Consider the following 22329-nt stretch of genomic DNA (forward strand, 5'->3'; position numbering starts at 1 on the left):
AATAACAAGTAACAGCTTATAATGTAGTAATACAATCTAAAGGGCCAAATGATAAATTAATGGAAACGGGTTCTTGTATATTGTTTTGGAGACTAAGCACATTACATTGAATTGTTTCACAACCAGCATGCCTAATTATTGTGTCTGCCACATTCATCTATTTAAATCATTCCCAACTTTTGGATTGCTGCCTAGAATATTACTGCAATACGTGTTTCAACTGGTTATTCCCTTGTCATGTGTAACTTCACGAAGGAGGCTGATTTTTTTTTGGAAAAAAGAAATACAAGTGAGCATTGGCAGTATGTTTACAATATCTGATGAAAAGGGATGATAAGTTTCGTAATGTTGATTTGGATGAGTTGCACATGAACTGATACTGTATTTGTTTTGTCAGGTCAGTGACTTAAAAAGTGCCTTTGTCAAGTCACTTTTATGAGGGAGGACTGCTACGCCTGTGTTCTCAAAATCCCGTCTTTGCCAGCCAGACATTGCCTTCACCTTACACCTGGCGGAAGATACCTCAGCTGTCTCCATTTGCCAATTAGTTGATGGGAAACTGAAAGCAGAAAAAGAGGAGGAAGAATTATTATTATTCCTGGGACATGAACAAATGACTGCATTGCTTTTCTTGTGTAATCGATACCAGCAAGCAACTGTCAGAGAGCTGCTAGTCTGTCAAGGAGTGCCATTGCATTGAAGGACTTTGGCTTAGAACTGGTGCATCCGTGATACGATCAACAAGCCCACGTGTTTTACAGACAGAAATGCGACTGAGCATGGTTTTTCCCAGCCAAAAGTCTACAAGCGGGACTTAATGATTGATGAGTGACTGCATGCTGATAAACTTCTCTGTTTATTCTGCTTTGTCTGCGTTGGACATCGTTAATTGTCCCCCACTTTTTTTAACTTTCTTTTCAATTGGAGTTGAAATTATTTTTTTCTGGTTGTATTTCTGTTGTGTTTTTTTTTCTTTTTCTCTCCCCTCCTTTTGTCATTAGTTTTGGAAATTTCTTCAGCATAATTCACTTGGCAGCAGTTTACAAATTTGAAATCAGCTTTTCATCATGGCTTTGAATGTTGCTCCCGTAAGAGATACAAAATGGCTAACATTAGAAGTGTGCAGGCAATTTCAGAGGGGAACTTGTTCACGCTCTGATGAAGAATGCAAATTCGCACACCCACCTAAAAGTTGCCAGGTTGAAAATGGAAGAGTTATTGCCTGCTTTGATTCCTTAAAGGTAAGAAAAAAAAATTTGCATGTGTAGTGAAAATGTTACTACATTGTACTGAAAGTAAAATATGAAATGATGAGTTACAACTATACCAGGTTAATCAGAAAGTGATTCGTTCTTGGTAAGATGTATATTAATACAAATGTTATTTGTCATAACTTTTAGTTATTGAAGCTTTGAAAAGATTTCTTTCTAAGGATTTTCTTTTCCAGTGTCAACATGTTGTTTACAAAAGTTGCATATGACTGTGGGATGCGGGATTGCTTACAGCTGGTGGGACAACTGTATTCTCCCAAATACATCTTATGAATTACTGTTTCATGGCAAATGAAAATACATTGTGGCACAGTACTAGGCCATTACCAGAGTCCTAGTGAAACAAATCATACGGAAAGAGTGCAGGTTCTTTCATTGAAATCGACAGAACTAAGAAAATTCTATCCATTACTTCAATTTTGACACAACGGCTTGTTTACGCTTGGTATTGGGGACTCTCAGATAAATTAATAGCACTAATAATTAAATGTATGGATAGTGCAGATAGCGTAAGTTTAGAACAGAATGAAGGGATTCTCTCCTTTGGAGGATATTTAGCAATTATGTTGTTAAGCCATCAGCTTCTTCTGACTTCCTAATGACATCAGGTAAGCTTTAGAAAACTATTTTAAAGGTTCTGTGAAAATACTTCGTGTACTGCATAAAAGAAGATTAATGACCCCATGGGATTTGGGGAGTACACAGTTTCCTGTGATGATACATTTGTGTTCTCATGTCAACAGAAGGAAAAAGCTTATTTTGTATAAATAATTAAAGGGCAAAATTGAGTATTTCAGACTTTATTTTGAAAGTTTTAGTTGTGGCTTTGTCTTCTGGGCATGGGAGAATGTCTTGTCTTGCTTTTTAAATTTAGCTCTGTAGATCAAAATTTCGGTTACTCACCAAGAACACTCTTGCTGCGAAAACATCGGTTGTGAATGAGAAGAAAATTCAGTGTTGTTTGAAAATGTTACTTTATTTTCATTATAAGGTTTTTTTGGTGCAATGCAAGATACTGTACTAGGCATCTTTCTTCTGGGTTTTCTTGTTTCTGCTCTTCTTCTGGAGATTTAGAAGAAAGTAACTCAGCGGAAATGTTTGTGAGGGGGTTGTGTTCTGTATATCCTGCAAGCCAGAACAGCACCTCTGGAGTCATGGCAGTATGTCATCGAGTGCTATTAATGACCTTAATCCAAGGATTACTGCACGATAAACTGTAACAGCTTCTTTGTAGATGTTCTTGTATATTGGTTATCTGCCAATGGGATAATTTATTTTTTTTAAACAGGGAAGCTAGTGTCTGCAGCAAACGGGCAATAATAAGCTTTCACGAAAAACAAGCCGGTAAAAGTTTTTTTTAAATGCAGTTTTTAACTACTGTAAAGACTTGGGGCTGTGGCTGGGAGGCTGGAGGCAGGCAGCAGGGCTCGGTCACCCTTGGGCTGGCAGGGCAGTGGGCTGGCAGTGCACGAGGTGCTGCTGCTGCATCACCCTGGCCAAAGCGGTGATGTGGCTGTCCTCGCTGCCCAAGGACAGCATCGCTCTCCCTGGCAGCATAGAGTGCTTGCGGCAGAGGTACCAGCTATTCTAGCTGGAGACTTTTATGCAGGGATGGTTATCACCCACGAGTCGAAACTGGAGTCACAGCCTAGGCTAATAATACTGTGAAGAGAAATCCTGAGGAATTGCTGTGGATAACTTACTGACAACCAGCACCATTGCTCAGTGGAGAGAAGTCCAAAACCATGTAAGAAATGTAGTCAAAGCAAGCAGGCGTATTTTGTTCTGGTGTGGGAGGGCATCTGCTCCGAGGGACCAGCTCGCTCCAGCCTGGCTCTGGTAGCTGAAGCGGTGCTGCTCTGTCCCGCTGCCTGTCATCACCCTCTTCCCAGCTGGCAGAAGGGACCATGCACCTGGACCTCCTGTCTTGTGCATTTTCTAGTTGAGTCTATTGAGTTAAATTGCTGGTAAAGGTGGGTTTATACCAAGCATCCAGATTGCAGCCTGAAGCAGCGGAGGTGGAGGTGTACAGGTTTCTTCCCACCAACCCTGCTGCAGGCAGAGGGAGATCCGATAACGGGACGGCGATGTCTTCAGTTGCAGCTCCTTGCCGCTGAGCATGAGTCGGAGCCGTGCGTTTCGGTGTGCTGCCTGACCCCGCAGTGCGTAAAAAGCTGTTAGGGATCATCACAAGTGCATGGCTCTTGGCTGTATCAACTGGTGTCCTTGCAGCCATTATCTCCATTACTCAGAAAAGTGTTTGTAAATCGCTGTATGTATGGCAAGAATGTGCCTGGTTAGCTCAGTTTGCTTATACTGCCAGTTGAGGGACTTATGTCATCAGTCACATAAATCTATTTGATGTGTAGCTTTCAGAAATACCGGTGTTAATCATACAGTTTCAGAATAAGGCTTTGGCACTCAACAAGCAGGATAACTTTTCATGTAAATAAACAAACAGAACAGTCTAGAATTATAGATAAAATCAGAATTTAATTAAAAAAAACCCAAGAGCTGTTTTCCTTGCTGAACAGCGAACCACACTTCAGTGCAGGCAATCATTTAGACTTTATTTACATAACATGTAGAGCTTTGGAAAGTTAATGTTTTTAACTGTCTGGTTTGGTGTACCTGCTATAAAAATAAACGGTAGCCAGTATATTGAGTCTCTTTGAATAAACATCTTCCTACCCAGAGAAGACAGATAAATTTTTTTTTTTTTAGTCTCAGATTGAGGTATGTGTTACGTTTAGGTGGTGCCTGGTAATTACAGGTGCTCCCTAAGAAGTGAGTCAAACACAAGATATAGCACTGTGAGACAGGATCTCCTTTACATGCTGATTGATCAAAAGAGCCCCTGTTTTGGGACGGGACATGCGCTCTCCTGCATGCTGCCACCTTTCCAGATTTCCAGGGTAGATGAGGGAGCATGGTATCAGTATCTGCCGGCTGGATCAGACTGCCAAAGCACTAGTATGGAGCTATGGGAGAGAGTCCAGCAAAGGGCCACAAAGATGATGAAGGGTCTGGAGCATCTCTCCTATGAGGAGAAGCTGAGAGATCTGGGACTGTTCAGCCTGGAGCAGAGAAGGCTCAGGGGGATCTCATCAATGTATATAAATACCTGAAGGGAGGGTGCAAAGAGGAGGGAGCCAGGCTCTTCTCAGTGGTGCCCAGTGACAGGACCAGAGGCAATGGGCACAACCTGAAACACAGGAGGTTCCCTCTGAACATCAGGAAACACTTTGTCACTGTGCGGGTGACTGAGCCCTGGCACAGGCTGCCCGGGGAGGTTGTGGAGTCTCCATCCTCGGAGATATTCAAAAGCCATGGACCTCAGACAGTCGGCTCTAGGTAGCCCAGCTTGAGCAGGGGGTTGGACCAGATGATGTCTAGACGACCCTTCCAGCTTCAACCATCCTGTGATTGTGTGACCAGAAGCATCTTCACGCTGACTTGCCCGTAACCTCAGGGTTGTTCTAAGCTAGCAAAAGCTGGCGTTCAGAATGAAGGACATAATCCCAGCCAGGGACACCTGCCTCCAGGCTGTGCCATGTCCTCCTTTGTGCTCCCACCACTGTCTTTGTAATTGTGCGGTGCACCAGGTTGGGAAATTGATTGTGGTTAAACCTGGGTGGTTGTCGTAGTTGCTGCTGATAGAAGGGAGAGAAGCAGTGTGGCACCCGAGAGCACTGGGTCACTCCTGCCGGTGATAGTGCTGTGGCCTTAGGCTAGGCTTCTGGAGTGACACGATTGCATCAGAATCCAAATTTTCCTGTATTAAAGAAGTGTATTTGTAGGTCTGTTGGTTCCAAGTAAAAGGTCAACAGAATGTAACGGATGCTGTTTGCTTTTAACTCAAAAGGGATTTTTGGCTCTGAATACCTGTCCTTGCAATACTTGACTTTAAACCCAGCGAAAGTTGCAACAGCAACCCATTGGACTGATGACAGTTTTGAGGATCCAGAATACTCACTGTTGAAGATTGTCTGGGCTCTGAATATCCTTCATCTGCGAGATGCTCCAGGCTAGACAGAAATAGCTGAAGACTAATGAGCCTGGTTCAGATTCAGGCCAGAAACTTGCTGTTTTCAAGCCAGGTTCTGCCGCATGGTCTTCTGAGGTGTGGCTCAGCGTTTGTTTCTTGCTCTTTGGTGAAGGACAGAGCCTGGTCTGTTCTCAACAGAGCGTTTTTGGGGTGTTATGAGAGTGTAGGCGGGTCATTCCTGTGCACCCGATGGATGATGGGTGCAGCAGTTGGCCAGGCACGTGCCTGTTAGCTGGTCGTAACGTCACCTCCAGCGATGGGGTTCCCTCCAGCAGAAGCCCCCGGTGACTCGGCCAGCTGGTGTGGCCGCATGGGCACACCCAAAACTGTACCGGGCGAGTGGCCTCAGTGAAGCTTAACATGAGGATGAAAGTGTCTCCGAGCTAATCTGGTTAGATTAGACTTTGCCTGAGGCGGATGAAGGGGTACTTCCGTGGTGAGGCCCAGAGCCCTGCCGGTGGGCCGGAAGATGGAGAATGCTGAGGAAGCACTGCCAGAGCCAGAGCCTCGTCTGCTGCCTTAAACTCTCCCGAAGCCTTTGGATGCTGCAGTGTTTGTGCAGTGGGAAGGGTCTGTGAAGAGGCCTGCCTAGCTGTGAAGTTTAAATTTCAGGAACTGCTCTGTTTATATTTTCATACTTCTCACTGGGTTCAAGTAGCTTAATTTAAAAGTGAAGAACCTGGATATGTAACACTTAATATATCACATTTAGATCCCTCCAAGTTGGACACTGTAAGCAAACCTGTTTTCAAGGCTTTCTTGTCCTGCTAGTAGTAAAGAACAAAATCCTTTCAAAGGAATGCTAATGTATAATACAATGTTTGGGGACAAGAACAGGCAACACTTTGCTGTATTTGAGCTGGAATAAAAAAACAACATTAAAATGAATGGTGACATCTAGGAGGGGGAGAGGGGAAAAGCTTGGCAGGTAAGAAAATACGAGCGTGTGCATTTTGCTGGGAATTAACTCTCATGTTTGCAGGCAAGTCTGGGTTTTAAATTCTGGTGTTATTTCTCGACTCAGATTTATACTCTTTCTTCAGGTCAGCTGCTAGAAGGATATGTTGTCTAAGCTAATACAGATAACAGAGGAGGTGTCTTGAAGATACTGTCATTGCAAGTTTTATGGTGGTAACAAGAAAATGAAAGCTTCTTTAGGGCTACAGATGGCTTTTTCTGTATTTTTTTATCTATTTACTAGTGTCTAAACATTTTGAACTGTTCTATTTATTGAGCCGGCAGACTAGTGTGAACTGTTCATTTGCATTTTCATGAAAGCCTTTTAAGAGTATGCTTATCTGGTCTCATTTGGCACCACAGAATAAAAGGTAATTGAAAGCTGTACACAGAGACCTGTTTACCAAGTTAAAAGTGTTCCAGGAAAAAAAAGAAATTTTAGGAACATCCACTTTGTTGAAATATCTGGAACTGCAATGAATCTATTTAAGATGGCCTCAGCTTTATTTAGAAAAAGGAAAAAAAAGTCTTTGTAAAGTGAGCAGGCTGTTTCTAAGAGAGTGAGCTCTGAGTTGGGATGCAGTAGGTAGTCATTGGCCTTCCTTCCTGTGATTCTTTTGTTTTACAAATGTCAAGGACTCGGGAGCATCTCACGCTTTGAAGTAGGTGATGCCTGCTTGCACTTGGCAGGTGAAGCAGTCTGGACAGACTGTAGATGAGCACCATATGCAGAGGGGATTGGTTAGTTTTGTCTCTAGTAGAAAGCATTTAAATAGGTGTTTGTAGTGTCCTAGCTGGCTGAATTTCTGCCCATCACCCAGTTATGTGGTGTGACACTGTTCAAAGACAAGGTGAGTTCAAGGGCTGTGCCTACAGCTGGTGGGGAAGTATGACTGAAATGGGCAAACTCATTTCTCCTGGGCAACAGAGTGGCTTATTCCTTCTGGGCCCATGAATTTTGCCTGCTTTGCTGCACAGTGACCCAATTTCAGCGGAATGGGGGGGCACAGGCTGCCCTTTTCAGTAGTTGTGGGCTCTGGAGATGTGGAAGTTGCAGGCTGAAACTGTTAGGGTGCCGGATGCAGAATCCAGATCTCACTCTTCCTGCAGAGCAACAAGTTTGGTCACATCCTTTCTTTTTCACCCACCTCTGTTTTTTGGTTTTTTGGGTTTTTTTTTTTTTTTGTAAAAAGTCCAATAAACTACAGGTAGTCTGAGAACACAGCTTTGCAGAAGCTTTTGTGTGTCTGAGTTGCTACGAAGTGTGGGTGTGAAGAGAAAGTGTCAATCAAGGCCGGTTTTAGATGACTGAGAATTAACTCTGTAGGCTCCCTCTGTATTCAGAATAGCAGTGGCCACCATGGGTCAGACCAAAGCCCCGTTTAGCCCGCTGACCCAGTAGTGGCCAGCAGTGGATATTAAGGATGTGGTGTGCAAACATGCAATGGCTTCCTGGAGTGCTCTCCTAGCTCCTAGTGCTGTGCTGCTTATGACATTGAGAACCAGGCATGATATGGTTGTACTTAATAGCTCTCAGTGACCATCTTTCCCCTGGATTTGTCCTGCTGCTTTTTTGAACTGTGTACACCTTCAGCACCGACAGCATGCCACAGCGAGGACTTCCACAACTTCATTATGTACAGCTTGGAAACCAACTTCTGTTGTTCATTTCAAACCTCCTCATCTCATGGATACCCCCAGTTCTTGTTACTGGAAAAGCAGGAGAGAATCTCCTGTGAATTGTCGTAAGGATGAATCTGGGTGGGTTTTTTCCACTGACCTTTCTCTGGAAGGGGCATGTTTCTTCCCGGTGAGTTCAAAGGAATTTTCATGAGAGAAGACTCATGGTTTTAAATCCACTCTGTGAAAATACTGTTCCCAGGACAAGTATAATTCCTGAAGGCCCTGCTTTTTAAGGCTATGGGAATTTTTTGGCTCAGAATGAAGTGCAAGGCATCAGATGCTGCATGAAATTATGCCATCCTATTTCCTGAGACTATATTTCACCTTATACCCAACCTGTGCAACTGTGAGCTGCTGGTAAAAAGAGATGGTTACATCCAGTCCTGTGTCCTATCACAGCTAGCTCCCCTTTTTTATCTCTGTTCAAGTGATCATGCAGCCGTGCAACTTGTTTGAGTTGATCCAAAGGAAGAGGAAGAACTGTATTAAATGTAAGATGAAACTTTGAATTTAGGCAGCAACATCTAGCATAAATTGAGATTCAGTGGGGTTTAAGAAAGGAGAATCTCTTTCTGAAGACACCCCCACCCTTATCTCTGAGTTTAGGGACGCTTAGTATTACCTGTGTTGTCAATCACCTGTTCTTATGTGTTTTCTGCAAAAAAATCTGGTTTTATTTATGTTCTGCTGTTGTCCTCCCAGCATGCACAAGTTCCTTTAACAATTCCTTTTTCATGTTTGCCTCCCTCCCATCTACTCACGTAGCTGTCTCCATGCCAGCTCTTCTGGCTTAACTAAAGGTAGGGTTAAAAACCAACCAGCTGAACTGCTGGGTGGACACCCTTAAAGATCCATGAGCTTGGCTCAAAATGGTTAGGAGAGAGTCAAACAAAACTGAAATAAGCCTATAACTGTTGTGTTACATGGTATTTAGCTCTTTTAAAAATAAATTAAAAAAAAAAGTCATGGACATTTGCTCACTGCAGAATGGGCTGTGCAGTTTGCTAGGATTTGTCCCTCTTTTGAGAGGAACATTTCTTATCTGTTTCGGAGCGAAGTCCAGAGGCGCAGCTCAGCCCCGCCACCCGGGGGGTGTTTAGCCCGCGGGAGCTTGCAGGGGCAGAAGCCCCCGGCAGGCTGCCAGGGCTGAGCCGAGGGCTGGCCCCTGCAGCAGAGGGGCAAGTCCTAACCTGCTTCTACTGTCTCTGCCCTCAGACTGAAACTGAGAAAAGCAGAGACGTTAAACCAGTTGAAGTTCATTATGTAGGCTGTTAGAAAAGCTGGGCGTCTCCTTTGGGCTCTGTTTTGTTTCCTTGTTTGACTCTTTCAGCAGCAACACTGAGAGCACGAAGCTGTCCTGACTGTCACTACTATCCCCTGTCACCACCTGGCCTTTCGGATTTTAAACCTGCGCACCTTGTTTTAACTTGATGTAAGTTACATCCTCAAGGGAGAGCCCGGTTGGACACTTGATCACTGAGCTATCCAGACCCTCTTTCCCTCTGAAGGCATGAGAAGCCACTCTTCCCAGCCACACAGTTCAGTGGCAAAGCCTCTCGGTGATCAGAGTAGGTGCCTTTCACAAGCGGGAGACCTGTCGGAACAGCTTGTGCCCCCTTTGGCCCGTTACCACTGTCCGATGTAAGCAAGTGGGTGTTTACTGGCAGTTTTCACTATCATTTTCGATATGATAGAACTTGCTGAGCAGGTTGCCTGGCCCCTGGCCTGGGTAAGAGGATGAGCACCAGGAGCAGAAATGCATGAAAGAAAAAGCAGTTAAAGAACAGTAACTGAAGGATGTAATAAAACATATCTTCTCGTTCACTGAATCGTGTTGTCTTGAGGGACTAAAAGAGTTATGTAGTAGTTCCTGGGCAGTGGTCTTGCTGGGTTGAGTTAACTTCTGGAGCTTGCTGCTTCCAGAAGCCCCAGCGGAGACTCACGAAGAGCATTCCTAGGTAGTCTGCCATACCCCTTCATCTCAGATGCAGCTGCCGCTCGGTTATCAGTCTAAGTCTGATTACACCAAGGAGAACAGCTAGGCAGACTAGTCAGAGCTGCAGGAAATAGTGTGTGAAAGGGCATGGTGTTTGGCAGATGTTCTTCAGATTTTCAGGCACTTGGGGGTGCTTCATCTACCCATTGATTCACTGTGTAGTTTTTGTTGCTGCACCAATCCGTGCTCCCCTAAGCTTTATAATAACCAGTCTGTGGGTGTAGTGAAGGCAAAATTCAATCAGAGTCTCTGACTCATCCCATCACTAGGATTTTGAACACAAGAGCAATTGCTCGCTGCCCACTCCTCCCCCACGCTCCCTATTAACTCAGGTCACTGTTCCCACAGGCTTGCTCTCTCCAGGTCTCCCCACCTACTCCTTTATTTTTCTGGCAGGTGGTTCCTCTTTCATTCCAGGCTCTTTTTTTGCCCTTGGCCCTGTGTATGTAGCTTTCTCTCAGCTCAGGCGTCAGCTGTTCTTCCCAAGCTGTTGTACTTCAACTGCATCATCAATACAAAAGGCAGGGTTGTGTTCAGATGCAGGGAGCTTCCTGATGTAAAAGCCTAGCAGAGACAAGACCCATGTTTCTATTAGTGCAGGTCATCCCCAGCGCTGGAAAGATATTTTAAATCTAAAAAAACAAACACAACAAGAATTGGGGAGTTTATTTGCAAGTCTGTTCGACAACCATACCCCTCTTCCAACTCGTATCTCCTCATACGAAGACTGGCGCCTTGTTTTTGAGGAGGTGGAATGTATTAGAAACCCATTGCAATGAAGGGAAAGCTGTTGTGGTTTTAGAGATGTTGGAACATATCGTTGAAAGCCTGCTGTGAGGTGTATGGTACCTGTCCCACAACTGAAATTCAAGAGGAAATCATAAGCATCTGTTTTCTTCCACATTGATGTGTTTCTGGTGGCTGTGGGCATGCTGTGCTATCCAGGATTAGATTCCTGCAAGGACCTGACTACAACAAAGAAGAAATTAATAATGGGGAAAAGAAACTGTCTTCTCATCTGCTTTGTCCATGAGCTGTATGGCAAGGTGTTGTGAACAATGTCCCAAAAGTCAGATAGTCCCAATGCTTGGAAAGACAAATCACTGAGGAGTAAAAAGAAAGAAGTAGACAATCAGTAGAAAACAGCGTGGAAAAGTATGAGTGAGGTAGCAGCTGTGGTGCAACACCCTTGTGTGCACTTGACGGCTCAAGGGGCCAATGGAGCCGTCCTGCTCTCTGTGGGCAGCTGTAACCCTGCGGGCTCACGCATTGCTCCACAACACGGCACTGTGCGGTGCCACGCTCCTGACTGAGAGAAGACCTGGTGCAGTCACCACAGCATAGATGTATCCTTTTTCATGAGGCATTACAAGTTCTCAGCTCTTGCTTCCTTCCGAGTGTGTTTGGCTTGAACAAGGGGGGATCTATGGTGCGCAGTGTCGTGGCAGATGCATGGATGGCCAGGGCTAGCAGCCCATCAGGTGTGCTGCTGCCACCTCATCTGCATGTCCCATAGGTCAAACACCTTTTAAACACTGTGAAAACCTAATTTATTTACTTTTGTTTGAAATTCAGTTTGGGCCTTGAGCACTCCGCAGTGAAGCTATACCTCTGACTGAACAGGTTCCTGTACCAACTTACGTATTGTTAGGAGAGGAACTTACCGAGTGTCAGCCTGGTGGCACCTTTGAAGATAACATGGTGGCTGTAAGAACAGCTCAGCTGTGATTCAGAAGCTAACTGAGCTGCTGGGATCTTCTCTGTCATTCACAGTGAGCCAAAAACTAAAATCCAGCATGTCAGACACTAGACCAAGCCCCACTGGCTGTTGTCAAACAGGGCCCTAGCCCTCACGCCTAGCCAGCTAAAACTCAACAAAAGCCAACTTTTTAAGCTAGATGTAACATGCGAAAATCAAGAGACGTATAATGCTTCTTTTCCTAAGATGACTTTCTAGATTAGACCATCACTTTAAAATTAATACGTATTTGTTTGCTGTGGATAGGACCTGAGTCTTTGGGCTTGATGCAGTTGCCTAAACAGAGGCATCTGATACTATTTGAGATGCCCTATAGTGCTCTTGATGGCTTTCCAGTGACGTATCAGAGGAGTGTGTCATATCTGCTGGCATCATGCAGAGGTCCAGGATGTCCCAGCGTGCTCCAAATGGTCCTGCTGACTTCTCTATGGCAACAGAGTGAAGCCCTTCTCGGGAGGCAGCATTAGCTCTTGTACTAACTGGAGACTCTGACGTCAGCTGCTTTGAGTAAAAAGGTGGACGATGTATTTGCCACAGTGAAGACCTAGCTGAGAGGAAAGCTGGGGTATAGGCCAAACCCAGACGAAACTGTCTTCTGTAGCAGAAGAATGCCCTTGTGGAGAACAGTAAGGGGATGAACGTTTTCAGCATGTACTTTATAGTTCACCATTAGTAATGCTAACAGCTAATGTAAACTCATTAATTTGAAATAGTTGTGACCCATGTAACTGGGCTCATCTTTTGCTATCTATGACAAGAAAGAAAATCTTTCTAGGTACACGGGATGTTATGATAGTGAACTCAGTCTATTTAAAAATAAAAAGATGGGCAACCTTTTGCAAATTTAAGTTGAATAGCAACCATAACTACCTTGTCATGAAGATTTTAAAGCTAGAAATTAACCAGAATATGGTCTATGCATTTGAAAAAACATGAAAGTTACAACAAAGAAATCCCGTTCCCCTGAAGTATAATTCTCCATTACTTCATTTGCAGATGTGAACATATGTCAAGTGCCATCAAACATGCATGTAGTTGGTTTCAGATACAAAATGGGAAAAAATACTTGCTTTTCAAAGCATATCTTAATGGTGATTTTCTTAAGGTAGTGGGTAATAATGAATGTCATGAAAATGCAGGCTACTCCCCAAACGCGTTTTGCCTTACCTGTGTGCTTCATAGCACTGGTCATACAATATATGTCAGTGTTACTAAAAATGGAGGCATGGGGTTTGCATGTGCAGAGAGCGAGGTGTGTGGATGTAGCTACGGAGGACATAACTGTGAGCATCTGTAAATTATGATATTGGTATGAACGTGATTTTGTGCTTCCTGCTGAACACGTTGATGCCGTCGAAGTTCCAGCCTGTGACAGTATAAATAAATACAAATATCAATTTGGTGCAAAACTCTCATTACTTCAGTGAGAGAAGCATTAGCTGATTAGTATGCATGAACCGGTTTGTGTTGGAAGTGCAGGAAAAGTCTACGGTTCTCTTTCTTTAGTTGAACCTTCTGGCTATAATTATTTTTAGCCTGGATTCTTGAGGAGATGAGGCTTATACAGTCAGGCTGCCTTGCTTTCCTTCCTCCCCTACTAACTTGTGAACCCACTGGCCAGTTTCAGCCAAGTTTGACAAAGACATCATAGTCTCAAGGATAATTAAGTTCTTACAAGTTTTGTAAAAATAGGAAGCCGGATAGTAGGGTGGAGAAAGAGGGAGAGACCTATAAGCCCTCCCAAATGAAAGAAGAGGTTCTCAGTGCGGGCAAGAGGAGATCCTTGAAACTCAGTTAACCACAAGGAAGCTGGGTTTGGGGATTTGCAATCAAATGTGTAAAGCTCCTGCCTTCATTTGTGCCAGTGCTTGCAGCACTACCCGTTTAATGATAGTAGCGGTCTTTGTACTGAACAGAGCTGCTGCAGAGGACTGCTTCCAGTCATTGCCTCTTGCCTATAGCCTCTGCTTGCTTGTTAAGCATAGTTTTCATGATATTTTCCTTTTTCGACCTTTTCAAATAGCAGATTTATCTTACCGTGTCATTGGTATTTACCTTTCTTTCTTTTTCTTCAGGGAGAAGGAAATTTCCATTAGGAATGCAGGTTTAGGTCTTACTTTAGATGGGTGTGCAAGGCAATGAAAAGATCCTGGATGATAGGCGGGGAAGGTGACACCCCTCACTGAAGCTGGCTGTTGTACAGAAAACCCCACAGAAATTAAAAAAGATAGTAAGAGGGAGCAAGAGATGGTGTAACTCTCTAGAGCATGTGGTTAGAGCTCATCTGGAAGGAGGGAGTTTGCAGTTACTACCTCTGCTGCTCTGCTAGGTTTCTTGAGGCATTTTTTCTTTAGACAGCCACTTGATGAAAAAAAACCCTAAAATCTGTCCTGGAAGCAGACGGGACTACAGTTTAAGTAAGAACCATATGCCATTTTGTCCTGAGCTCTTAGCATCTCATTTTGTTTTCAGGGCAGCAGCCCACAAGACTCTTCCTATATGCCGGTGCAGGAGTAAGCTGGTCTTCGGCATTACTCAAGGCTGGCCTAAGAGATGCTTGCACTTTCTTCCTTCCCCCAGATTTGATATTTTTGCAGTCTAATTAAGTCCTCAACTGTTCCATCCATAGATGATCTTTTAAACAAGTACTACTATTAAAAAAACAGATTAAGCAAGCTTTCCCTAAAGCACCAACAATACTATAGGCAGGTTTTCCTTTATCAGATATTTCAGCATGCCAGCTGTTACAATGTATGTAATGTGTTTAATGAGCAAGGGAGTTTATTATTAGGTAATTGAATAAGGCTGTTCTTTCTAATTAGTTATTTGCCTTTCAGTCCTGGATGTTGCAAAAAGATCCTCTGTGATCTGTGCCAATTGTATCTTGGTGTACTTTGATTTGCTATAAAGCAGCTGTGAATCTCAGGGATGCACGTGAGAATCAGGGGTGTGAAAGTAGCCAGCAAGTTTTTTATTTGAAATGAGAAATGTTATCACTGGCTAATTAAGTGGCAAGTGAAGGTCAATTAATTCAACACATATCTGTATACATGGCCAAATTCTGTTTAGTGGGTTTACTTATTGATATAGGTGTGGAAAGATCAAATGGAAGAGTAGTGCAATAAGTTAATAAATTTGTAGCTTCTTTAGATGCCATAAAGAAATGGTGGCAAATTGGTTTTTGGTTCAGTTCAACAGAAGTTAATTAACTGATAATACCCAACAGGTTTTGTTGATCCCAGCATGCTTGTGATCTTAGACTGCTTTATCGCTTGAAATGAGACGCGACTAGAGCAGCCCAAAGGAAGAGAAGGCAATGCTGGTGAGGTAGCAGAGCCCAGTAGTAGACACAAGTGCCCTGCATCGCTGCCGATGCCAGGAGGAGACCACAGAGAGGACAACACAGTGTGGAAAATGCTATGCTGTTTTTTCAGTGACGTTTGTAAGAATGAAGCAGGCACATAGAAAGGGGAAAGCTGCAGGCAGAAATATGTACTGCTGTTGCACATAACATGAAGCAACCTTCTCTCTAAACTCACTGTTTCCTGGTATGATGATAAAAACCAGCAGGTACAAAGAGTATGGGTTGGCTGTTTAATTCAGACTGGTTTGGAGACCAGCATTATCATACAGAATAAAAATTTGCTATGTGACTGTGGACAAAGAAAAATGAAAAAAACCTTAAGTGATCTGAAGGGAGGGCTAAAACTTTCTGATATGGTATCTGCAGGATTGTTAATAAAATTGATTAGTTTGATATTTTTTTGACTTTGCATTTCTTATGTGCATACTGCGTGCAGTTAAGACCCCAGTTTAAATAGATAACCATAATTTATCAATATAAATATAGTAAATATAACATGATTTCTCTTCCCAAAAGAATGTGGAAGGGACATGCTTAAATGTTATTTAATTACAATTTCAAAAATGTGGTAATTTTTTTCTATTTTTTTTAATAAGGCTGGATTTGTCTGATGATGCAGTGCAGACCTCTTAAAAATCTGTTTAATACTTACAGTATTTGTAAATCTTTTCTTAGTTATAGATCTGCTACGGGTATGGTTTTCTCTTGTACCAATCTTAAAATTAGTAAGTGGTAAATCAGATGATATCAATCTTTTTATGTGTATTTAAGCACACCTCTGCTTGCAAAATACTAGTATCTGCCTGTTTTGAGCTGAAATAGTAAGTCTTCAGTTTACAAGTCATAGTAACCACTCATGTTGTAGCAAACCTCTGCTGGATAACAAATGGATAACCTTGGATATTGGAAGATGTTTATTTAAATGGTGGCTTTTGTCATGATGTGCTGTGTTATTTGAAGCAAATTGTTTAACATCTCTGTCCCTTTGTTTTCTCCTTTGTGAAAGGGATGTAACTCTTGGTTATTACTTTTTTTTTTTACTTATCCTCTCTTTTTCTTTTAGAAGTAGGAGAAATTAATAAGCTGTTCAAGGTTAGTAAGGAGAGAGAATACTTTCTATTAGACCTGCTAACATAGCTGGGAAAAAAAACAGACAAACTTTGGTGCTCACAAGCCGTTCTTTGGGTCATATTTATAGATAATTATAGAGTGTGTTGGAAATATAGAGTATGCCTGTCAATACTCACTCGTCAAAAACAATAGCATTGTAAAACATCTGGAAGAGGCTGCATCTGTAACACAACTTATTATTCACCTATGAGTCCATGAATGCATAGATCACATACACATAGAGAGATGTGGAATATTTAGCTTGAGCTGTGCACTAACATGGGTTGACCCAGAACGCATTGGACGTAGAATCACTCCTGCAGTGCAGTGGCAATTTGCCTGCGGGTTCCTGACACCCCAAAAACTGGTAGATTAGGGTGAAGCAGTAGAATTAAGAGAAATTAAGAGCACCGTAGATTGCTTCTGCAATTCAGAGAGGAGATTCATACCCAAAATTACAGAGGGACCTTTGTCTTTCTCTAGCAGCTTGGTGGTTGAAGTGTAAGTTGGAATCCAATGCTCAGGGGAAAAACAGGTCATTAAGTCCCCTGGATGTAGTACCTAAAGCTGTGTCTCTCCCTTTTGAGCTGTTGGCCCAGGTGTTTAAATTGGGCTCCCCAAAGTGTAGGCAGGTTGCATGAGAAGTCGGTGGAGTGAGGGACGTCTCCTAGGTGCCTCGCAGCTGCACTCACAGCCCTGTGCTATGCTGAAGGCTTTGCAGAGAGTGGGTTACAAGCGCTGATTTGCACTGGAAGAGACTAATGTCTGTTCCCGCAGGGAGTGAGACTTCGTTTCCAGCTTTTTTAAAACTAAGGCATGCCAGTGATTCTCAAAACCTACCAAGCACACAGTATTTTTGCTTTCATGCTAGGGTGTCTGCTGAAGCTTAATGTAATCTTCTCTGTTAACTTCTGAGTGGGAAAGCATGCGCTTTTGTTAGGGTTTTCTCCAGTCATCAAAACTGACCCTTGAAAGGTATACGGTAACATTTGACCACACTCTTTCCTTGCCTTTTTAATTTTTACCGGTAATGCAGCTCTTTGGTGTGAAACTGGAGACTGAAAAATCCGGTGACATTGATTGTTTCTTTATTTTTTAATACGTATCATATATATATATATGATATCTATTTTTTTACATATATCCTTTGCCTCACCTGCTGCTCAGCAAAGGTTTTCCTTTAAGCATCCCGCTGCAGTGTTTTAAGCTTAGTGCTTTGCTGAGGTAGGAGGACCTGAGCCCACTCAAGTGCTTTGCTTATTAGTGCTATATTGAGCAAGGACTTCTGAATGCCTGATGCCATTCCAGTACATTAGCAGATACCTATTTTATTAATGGCAGGTTAAAAAGATAGCTTTGAGGGAGCTGTGGAAGTCAGAGACTTCCATGCTGTTTTTTATCATGGGCAGCTACATCACCTCCTCGCTGAAGTTATTTACTAATCTCCAGGCTAAACGTGGGTGGGTTTTTTTGGAAGGGTTTTTTTTTCTGCTTCCATCAGAAGACTTTCCTATAGTTTCACTTCTCATGTGCATTCTCCTCACTTCCAGCATGAATTTCATAAATCATAGAATCATTTAGGTTGGAAAAGAACTTCAAGATCATCAAGTCCAACTGTAAACCTAACTCTGCTAAGTCCACCACTAAACCATGTCCCTCAGCGCCTCATCCACACAGTCTTTTAAATACCTCCAGGGACGGTGACTCAACCACCTCCCTGGGCAGCCTGTTCCAATGCTTGACAACCCTTTCAGTGAAGAAATTTTCCCTAATATCCAATCTAAACCTCCCCTGGCACAACTTGAGGCCATTTCCTCTTGTCCTGTCACTAGTCACTTGGGAGAAGAGACCAACACCCACCACACCACAGCCCCCTTTCAGGTAGTTATAGAGAGCGATAAGGTCTCCCCTCAGCCTCCTCTTCTCCAGGCTGAACAACCCCAGCTCCCTCAGCCGCTCCTCACAAGACTTGTGCTCCAGACCCCTCACCACCTTCGTCGCCCTTCTCTGGACACCCTCCAGCACCTCAATGTCCTTCTTGTAGTGAGGGGCCCAAAACTGAACACAGTAGTAGAGGTGCAGCTTCACCAGTGCTGCGTACAGGGGCACGATCACCTCCCTGCTCCTGCTGGCCACACCATTTCTGATACAGGCCAGGATGCCGTTGGCCTTCTTGGCCACCTGGGCACACTGCTGGCTCATCTTCAGCCGGCTGTCAATCAACACCCCCAGGTCCTTTTCCGCTGGGCAGCTTTCCAGCCAGTCGTCCCCAAGCCTGTAGCATTGCATGGGGTTCTGGTGACCCAAGTGTAGGATTTATTCATTGCCAGTTTACCTCCTTTCAGCTGAATGCCACTGTTACTTTGCAGCTGAAGCAACCACGTTGCCCCTTCCCACCACCCCTCCCTGCTGCTCCAACTTCTCCTGGGACATTCTCTGGAAGCAGACATACCCCTTCTCAGCCTTTGTTTTACTCAGCCAAAAAACCGCACCACGCTCTGTTTCTTTTCCTTGAGTCACTCTGGCAGCCCTCACCCGTGCCTGCTCCAGGCCAAATCCATCTTATTTGGATGTTGGTGACCAGAAGCACGCACAGCATTGCAAGTAGAGATTCGCCGCGAAAGAAGCAGCCTTGCCACAGCAGTTTGCTGACTTTCCTAGACAATCCTTGTTTGACACATCCTTGGGGCTGTAATTGTCTTTTCCACAGTTTGTCACAGTGGTGTCTCCACCGTCAGTCAGTGCTTGATCAAAGCATCCATGATGTTATCTGCCACGGCCAGCTCCATCCCCAGGTTATAGCTGAACAACTTCCTAACTGTGTCTGTACTGATATGTGGGGCTCATGTCGCGGTCTAGAAATACTTTGTTCTTTCATACTGGTTCTTGTTCTCCGGATTTTAAGGTCATCATCTTCCGTCATTCCCTGATTCTTCTCTCTTCCCATTGCCAAATGAGCTTGAGTCATTGGCACATTTCATTAGCTTATCTGGAGCTTCTGAAAAGCACCGATGTGGTGTCCTGGAGATAGAAAGCTTAACAGTGTAATCAAAACAGTTGGTTTCTGCATCTGTGACTTTATAGCCCCTGCAGCCTGTGTCCCCATGGATGACTTCTCCTGGGACTGATCCCATGTCCAGCTAAGCTAGTCGTAAACCTCCAGTTGATGTCATGGGGCACTTCACTGTCCCCACATTTTCTGTACCTTTTCTAAGTGCAGCCTGTTTTGCCTGTTTCCGTTGTGCTGCCTTAATGGTTGTTCACCTACCAGGGGAATTAAGGCTTTCCCTCTGTCTGAGGTATATACTTTTTGAAGCTGTATTTATAAATCCATTAATTTAAATTATCTCAGCTGTGATATCATGACATGAATCCCTACCTGTCAGTTGCCGTGAGGACCCTTTCACAAGAGAAAAGCCATTGATACTCATAGTCAAGGGTTCTTAAAAATTATCTGGCCAATGATGTGCACCAATATGTGCTTACACTGTTTCTGTGAACAAGAAGTGAGATTCTGGTTTTTTCTTGCTCCTGCGGGCTTCTTTAAAAAAAAAAAAAAAACCAAAACGAAGGAAATCTAAGATTTATCTTCTCCTCAGTTCTCTTTTTATTTTGAAAGGAATGTTTCATGCTTTTGCAAAGGGTGTGTGTATTGGACTCTTTGTTTTCTTTTGCTTTTTTTCCCTCTTCTGTCAAAATTCCATCTCTGTTTTCCATCAAGGATATGTGAAAAATATTTTCAATATATATCATTAAATGGTTTCCTTGTTCTTATACTAGTCCCTAGGCATCTGCTGCTGACTGCTTTTGGAAATAGGATACTGGGCTGGATGGACCTTGGTCTAACACAGTACAGCTGTTTTTATTTTCTTAAATGCTGAATCATTTGTCAGAAAAAGTGATTTTTATTTATTTACTTGCATGCAGCTGCAGTGGCTCTTGAGAAGCAGAGTCTGCAGTTTGCTCTTGAGAATATGAAGACAAATTCAGAGGTGTACAACAGCTCATCTAAGTAATTACAAAAGTGTTCCTCATTGTAACGTTCTGCTGAGTGCAGAGGCAGTAAGTGTGTGCCGCAGTGAAGTGTGCAACTTGCAGAAAGCCTGGATGTTTGAGGAGGAGAAGAGGCGGAGACCCCAACAGCAGGGAAAGAGGGGAGCTACCCCAGCTTGCACACTGGAGGGGAAAAAATGGGTGCCAGAGGGGAACAAGATCTGCCCGAGACTTGGTAGCTGTTGTTGTCACTGCTTGGGAAGGGGAATAGGAGAGAACTGGGGGGGTTTCCAAATTCCGTAATGCTTACCATCTACAGTTTTGAGAAAATGTTTTATTAAATACTCAGTTTAGGAAAACTTTAAGGGCCCACAACTACAACCTTTCACACCTTCTTTTTGAAACTTCTGTGTTTTAACATTAATTTTGATCCTTAAATATTTTTTCCTTTTAATATGTAGAACAATAAAAAGTTAGTGGGTTTTTTTTTTAAAGAAGCAGACATAGAAATGTGAGCTCTATTGCCTTATAATGTTCATTTTTTTGTATTCCTAATTCATATACCACTGAAGTCAATAACAGGTTTGTGGTATGCTGTAGTGAGCCCAGACATGGCTGGGAATCATAGAAATACTGTTATTAATGACACTGGACTAATGAAGATGGTCTTACAATGGAGTGAGGTCTTTTAAGATTCCTGGGCATTAATTTTACCTGGTTTACGTGGCCATATGTAAAGGTGAAAGTTTTCCTGGGATTAAGGTTTGTGTTCATAGAATTTCCAACCAATTTCTACATTTGGACGTCAAAGTTGGACTTTACTTTCACTGTACTTTTACCCATTTAATCATCAGAACTGATTTTGTAATTAAGTGCACTTTGAACGGATTTAATTATTTCTCCCAAGATTAGTCTTTTTCACTTACTGTTTTTTGAAATTTTATCATTTGATGCCTTCACTTTCTACCTGTATGTTCTTTTTTAATGTTTTTAAAAGGAGCTAGGAATTTTTAAAACCTTGATCCTTATTTTTATGTTATAAATTGTCAGAGCATTTACAGATACTGGGCTTTGTTGACTTGTTGCTCAGGAGTTAAAGTTGGCTGAGTATCTGTCCTAAATACTTCATGGCTGCAGTGCTTGGAATAGCAGTTTTCACTTCTCCGGTGATGGTGAACTAGCCAACAGGCAATATATTTTTATCTGACTCCACTGTCCTTGAAGCACTTTCATTTTAAGGAATGCCAACATGTATTTTCATTTTAGGTTTCAACAAAGAAAAATTTAAACTTCTGGAATATGAATTTATTTTTTCTACCTATAGGGAAGCTAAAAAGATGTAGGAATATTAGTGTTAGCCCCTAATCTATTCATGAACATGAGCAAAAGAGAAGACCGGATGCAGTTTGTTTTGTATACAAGTTACCTTTCCAAACGGAAGATGATGTTTATCTGAAGACTATTAAATAGGTGCTTATGTATAGCTAATTATTTGAATACACAAGCTCAGGCTGGCCCACGCCATGTTTTGTGGGATCTGCCAGTGCTAAGGTGAGGGGGGTTGGGTTGGATAGGGTTCTTTGCTGTCTTTTCTGCTGGGTCCTCGAAGATGGGCATTGGCTTTTAGACAGCACCAGCAATCCCACACCTCCCAGTACAGCGACTCAGAGCCATCCTAGATAATCTCTCTGTCCATGTGGGAAGAGGCAATGGGAACTGGGGGCATTGAATTTTGCTGTGGAGTGCAGCGTGGTGCCCAACAGCTGAGGGACTCCACTGGCCTCTGTAGACGGCTCGCTGCTTGGACCCATTAGCCATTGTGCCTGCTTGGGGCATGCACGGGCACGGAGAAATGTCGCAAAATGAGTCTCTCATTCCCAGACTGGCGAATGCTCAATTACGCGTACTCCCCTACAGCTTTAGGGGGTCTGTGGGTTTTTTCGAGTGTTGGAGAGCAGTGGTAGCCATCATGTTTCCATCACAGCAGGGTTGGCATCGTCCTTTTAGCTGCAGTCAGAGAGATCTGCAAAATACTTCATTGTACATCTAGGGTCTTTTGTGTGTGTGAGTTTGTTTTTAACAGCAAGCATAAAAGGTAGATTTAAAGCATTAGAGTAGCATTTTAGAGGTCTTCATAGGTTATCAGCT

The 22329-nt window shown here is 43.1% G+C and overlaps 1 protein-coding gene across 13 annotated transcripts in view; it reads left to right on the forward strand.

Moving 5' to 3' along the window:
• Window positions 1-423: 423 nt before the first annotated feature.
• Window positions 424-22329, forward strand: part of MBNL2 (muscleblind like splicing regulator 2) — a 74130-nt gene continuing 52224 nt past the window's right edge. For all 13 annotated transcript variants that reach the window (XM_059825450.1, XM_059825441.1, XM_059825435.1 and 10 more), the window contains exon 1: window positions 424-1241. In XM_059825450.1, the coding sequence (XP_059681433.1) occupies window positions 1068-1241 (174 nt within the window). In that variant the 5' untranslated portion in view covers window positions 424-1067. The remainder of the gene's footprint in view (window positions 1242-22329) is intronic.

Source organism: Gavia stellata, chromosome 1, assembly GCF_030936135.1.
Source record: "Gavia stellata isolate bGavSte3 chromosome 1, bGavSte3.hap2, whole genome shotgun sequence".
NCBI classification, from domain to species: domain Eukaryota; kingdom Metazoa; phylum Chordata; class Aves; order Gaviiformes; family Gaviidae; genus Gavia; species Gavia stellata.